The 5,158-nt window shown below is 44.0% G+C and overlaps 1 protein-coding gene across 1 annotated transcript; it reads right to left on the bottom strand.

Moving 5' to 3' along the window:
• Positions 1-469: 469 nt before the first annotated feature.
• On the bottom strand, positions 470-2,463 carry FAM46C (family with sequence similarity 46 member C). Its single transcript, XM_009287086.1, has one exon. The coding sequence runs from the start codon at positions 2,441-2,443 to the stop codon at positions 1,271-1,273; it is 1,173 nt and encodes a 390-aa protein (XP_009285361.1). The 5' UTR covers positions 2,444-2,463; the 3' UTR covers positions 470-1,270.
• Between the last annotated feature and the right edge of the window lie 2,695 nt (positions 2,464-5,158).

Below are 5,158 nucleotides of genomic sequence, written 5' to 3'. Positions count from 1 at the left end.
GCTTCTGTGGAGAGCTCTGCTTAGGGTTTATATACCTCTTCAAGTGAGGGTTAAGACCAGTAAAGAGGAAAAATGTTACTCTAACCACTCAAAATACCATCTCATACAGTGACCAGGTGACAGTGATAAACCAGGAAGCTCAACCCTTAAGCAGTGACAGAAAGACAAGCCTTCAGGACCTGCCTGAAGTTGTACAAGAAATTCATTTTAGGAGGCACTTTAGGAATTTATACTGTGGCAGGAGTGCACATCACCCTGCAACTTGCAGTGGTTTGGGTTTATTTGGTTGGGGTTTTTTTGCTTGCTGTGGACCTGTGAGGAAGAAAGTTGGGCCAAACCTTGGTGTAAGAGCTGCACTACTTTCCAACTGTGCCAAAAATTGTTTTGAAAGATGCAGTCAGGAAGGCTTTATCTTGAGCCTGGACTCAACAGTATTTTTCCATCCTAACTATTTAAACTGTGGTTCCAATTCTATTTAAGGCTTCAATTCCTTATTTAAAGAACCTTTCACATGACCAAGTTTTAGATCATGTTTTGGTGCATGTTTAGAGATGCCACCTTCTAAATGTTTGTACTCAAGAAAAATTTAGCCAGCTTATGCTTTACAGATAGACTTACTAATCCATCTTCAACTTCCAAGAAATTAATCTTGAACTTGAGGCAGGACCATATATCCCTAGGTACTACAGGAAACAATATTTAGGCCCTCTACAAGACAGACAGTATCCATACAGTTACCAGTTCTACACAGCCAGAAAACAGAAGCAGCCCAAGCATGACACGAGCCCATTCTTGCACAATTAATTCATTAGAAAGTTGGCCAGAACTTGAACTGAGGAAGTATAGAGTAATGAGGTTAGGCAATAGAAAGTAGAGTTTTGTTGCTGTTCCAGGAGTGGCTTCTGCTCAAGACATTTTACAGTCTTTCCTTGATTAACTAACCCAGTTTACCAAATACTCCACTTAGATCACACATTAATAGCCACTTCCAGAACTAGTACAGAGCTTTGTAACTACTCTAACATTTAGCTGCTGGTTCTCTTCTCCAAATGAAGAGGTAATAAGGCTTCTTGGCATTTGTAGAGACATACTAAAAGGTTCATAGCAGGTCACCTGGTTGCATACTCCTACTGCACAGCAGGAAGTGGACAGTCCAATGCAGTCATGTTTCCATTAGAAAACCTCCATCTGACAGTTATTACTTGTCTATATATACACTCAGCATCTTGGCCTTCAGTAGCCTCCACTCAAGAACACGCAAGTGAAACAATCAATTGCAAGGCAACCAAGTGGGGTAGGACTGGCTGTACGGCACAGGAGCATTTGCAAGATAGTAGTTGCTGAAGTTTACATCACTAACATAAGGTGCTGGCTGGTAGTAACAGGTAACATTAGTGGCATTAGGGATGATGTTTTGTTCTGCCAGTACTTTGAGTGCTAGCAGAGAAATCAAGTTGAGAGTCTGCCTTCGCTCATGTCCCATGAGACAGACTGTGCTCTCATTCACCACCCTGCGCAGAATCATGAGGTAGTCATATTTGCTCCTCTCTTCTTTGGAGAAGTGGTTCTGGAGGTAGGTCTCTAGTTTGCGCTGCTGATCCAGGATGTCTGGGAAGTCTATGAAGAATCGGGAGCACATGTAGCGCTCTAATGTTTTGATCTCATCCTTATCCATGGGCCTGAAGTCTCGTACTAAGAGGTTACTGTACTTCAGAAGCCCACCACCTCGGATCTCTTCAGGATTTTTGGTAGCTATCAGCTTGTTCTGGAGGTGATCAAAAGCTGCTTCAAAGTCTCCATACATGCTCTCCCCAATCACAGTTGGATGGAAATGCTCCGACATGGGGGCTTCCGAGTAGTCATAGTAAAAGAGCAGGGAGTCTAGTATGATTTGGAAGGAGTCCACACTGAACTCAAACTGTCGTCGTATGCAGTCTACAAACTTCAGCTCCACATTCCTGCCATGTTTGTTGGAAAGGGATATCAAGCTCCAACGGTCAGACTCTGTGTACACTTTGACTAGCTTCTGGATGTAGGCTTCCTTCAGTGTTACTGGACTGATTTTTAGCTTGCTTACTCCTTCTGGCAAGAAATTCAAGAGGGATCGCAACACCACATCTCGAACTAACTGAAACTCTGCCTCACTTGGAAGAGAAACTTGAAAAATGAGATCCAGGTCTTTGCATCCCAGACCATTATCCTTGACCAGGACATGACCAGCTGCAGAGCCATTCAGACGGACATCATGTACCACAATGCCTGCTTCACTCAGCCTACTCCGAACAGTCTGAACAATGTCCTTCAGAGTTATCTTCAGCGTCGGGAAGTTACCTCGTCCATGGATCGGAACCACCTCTGTAAGAACCTCATGCAGACGGCTGACCTGCTCCCAGTTCAGTACACTGCATGACATGCAGTCTGTGTTACTTCCTTTGCCTGCCATCTTAAGGTTTTTCTTCTCCAAAGAAACTGTAGGGAGGTGGAATATAAAAAAAAAAAGACAAGTCAGACTTTCTGTTTATGCTTCCTAGATATATCCTATGCTCTGCTTTCCTGTCTACACAGAGACACAAACTAGAAAGAAGTAATTCTATGTACTAATGATTATCAGCAAGCCTTTCACCTGAAATGATACACAGCTTCTCTGTTGGTGCAGGCAAAAAAAATTAGTTGTCATTGTCCTTTTTTTGGTGAGGTGGAGTTAAGTACTTCAAAGCTGTTTGTGTCAAAGGGAAATTATCAACGAAGATGACACACAAGCTTTACCTAAGTTTAAGCTCATCTGCAGCACCAGCTGAAGCCAGATAAGCCGTAAGTGCAAAGCACTTCTGAAAGTTAAGCTTTGAACTTGTTTCATTATACATAAAGCTCAAACTGCTCTCTCCAACTAACACAACAGTGGAAGACACTCAGGTTGTTAGTTTCAGGGCTTAGACATCCAGTCCACTGAAAGCACTTTAATTATGCTAGAGATACAAGATTTCTTCCTTTTCATAGAAGTTTTTCCTTTCTCAACCATCCAGCATCTACCACTCATGGGATAAAGGCCAAGTACACCTTGCTCCTGCAAAAAACTACAGCACTTCAGCATCCTCGACAGAATTTCAGCTGCAAAGTGAGATAACTATTCAATTTGCACTCCAGTCTTTGTAAGCAACTCTTTACCCTTCTTCAGATACACTGCATAATCAAACTACCTTTTTGGAAATATTCATACTTGCCCCAACCTTTTGCTCATTTGTAGAGAGCAAACAAGCCTGTAAGAGCTGGCATGTATTCAGATGATGTGTAACATGTTAGTGTTACTCTTTAAGGACTTGAGAACCTCACTGCCCAGACTTGGTCACAGCCTCGTCTGAACTTCTGCACTTTAAGGCATCTTGTCACAGTTGACCAGATCATTCCCTTGTGCTTAAGTGGCTTGTGTTTTGAAGTATGTAGATACTTACATATGTTCTACAGTCACGCAACTCCAACTGGTATTAATACACTTTTCCCTTTTTAAGTGTTCCAGGTTTCTATTGTGGCCAGGTGCTTCCTGACAGCCACCATCTAATTGAGGCCTCACCTTCTTCTGCCCCAAGTACTTGTGAAGGCTGCAGCTGCCAAGGTCAGACTAGTCAGACTTAAAGTAGTTAACTCTTGCCTACCAGGAATTGTTTAAAACCCAACCATATAGTTTCCTAACATGCATCAACACAGTGCATGGAACACTTTTTAAGCAAGATTCAAAGAGCAGCTATTGTCCTCTTCCAGTTTTTAATTTTTTAACAGCTCATTTGACCTGTCACCTCCTCTACAGGACAGAGTCAAATCCTAGATAAAATATACAGTGAGGTAAAAATGCTCCTGGGGAATCAATTTCTGCCCTTGAGCATGAGCTGCTGCATTACAAGCTCTGCTGCTGTGGGTCGTATCAGCTCCAGCAGGCATGAAACAAACCTGTGATTCATAAGATGATTAGTCCAGGACAAATCAAGGGGTTCTTCAAACTCAATCCTTAAGGCTGCAATGCAGCATAAACCCAGAGGCATCAAGCTAGCCAGCAGCTGCCCTCAGGCACTTCAAATACATACCAGTACATTTTCATCTTAAACCCACTATATTTTCACTAAACCCTAGATCATTAAAGAGCACAAGAGTCTTCCATAACTTCTAGCTTAAGCTGCAAGTGCTTTCAGCTACTATCCCTGAAAGCGTTCCCTCTCCTCCTTCCCATTTGAAGCCTTCTCAGCAGCTAAGACAACACATGCAGCCCACCCAGTGACCAGAAAGGAGTCAGAGCAGTGCTTCCCACCCCACACACTCGGTTCTGCTTGGTGATCCTCACCTAGGAGGATAATGCATGTTGCTGTTGAGGTGAAAGATGAAGTATCTCATTTCCAGTTCAGCAGAGAGTTTAATACTCAGGCTGTCAACCTATGAAGCCTCCCACCCTCAAATCACTCACGTTTGCCTACTCTGCAAGATTTATGCTAGTGACAACAGGATCTTAGTGACTGTAATGTACTTGGGACACTAGCAGTTTGCATGCCTCTTGTTTCACCACCAGTGTTTTCCATCACAAGAAGATATGATACCTGAAGATGCTCATTTGCTGGGAGGAAAACAACTCTGAAGCAGAGATAGGCACTACCTATTTTTAACACCAAGAGTAAATAGTACTGTAGCCTCACTTGGATGCAAATCTCAAATCAGAGGCAGAAAGAGCGAGGACAACGTGCCTTCACCTTTGTCCTGATGAAGTACACTACTCTGCAGCAGGAGATTTCCCTATTAAGACATAATTTGACACAACACCTAAAAAAAATTTAGACAACCGCACCTGCAGCAAGCAGTACCCCTGTGACAGACACTACAGCGAGTGGGACTACGAGTCCCCTTCAAACCCGAGCGGCACCGCAGGCGGGGAGGTTCAGCTTACTTCACGAGAAGCGCTGAGCGCGCTTCGCTGCGCCGTGAGGGGCAACGCACACGGCGCACCGCAGGCTCACCTCCGCGCACGCAGGACCCGCACTCACCTGGGGCACGCGGAACTTGCCGTTAAGCCTTTTAAATAATAACAACAATTTAAAAAGCGTTACCAAGCGCTTGCCACGAGGAGATTCCTCATGTAAGTGACCCCGCCCGCCGCGCCGGCTCTTTCCCGGAGCGGAGC

Source organism: Aptenodytes forsteri, unplaced genomic scaffold (genome assembly GCF_000699145.1).
Source record: "Aptenodytes forsteri isolate BGI_AS27 unplaced genomic scaffold, ASM69914v1 Scaffold216, whole genome shotgun sequence".
Taxonomy (NCBI): domain Eukaryota; kingdom Metazoa; phylum Chordata; class Aves; order Sphenisciformes; family Spheniscidae; genus Aptenodytes; species Aptenodytes forsteri.
The sequence above is the reverse complement of the archived record's forward strand: the minus strand, read 5'-3'. Positions and strand labels throughout refer to the sequence as shown.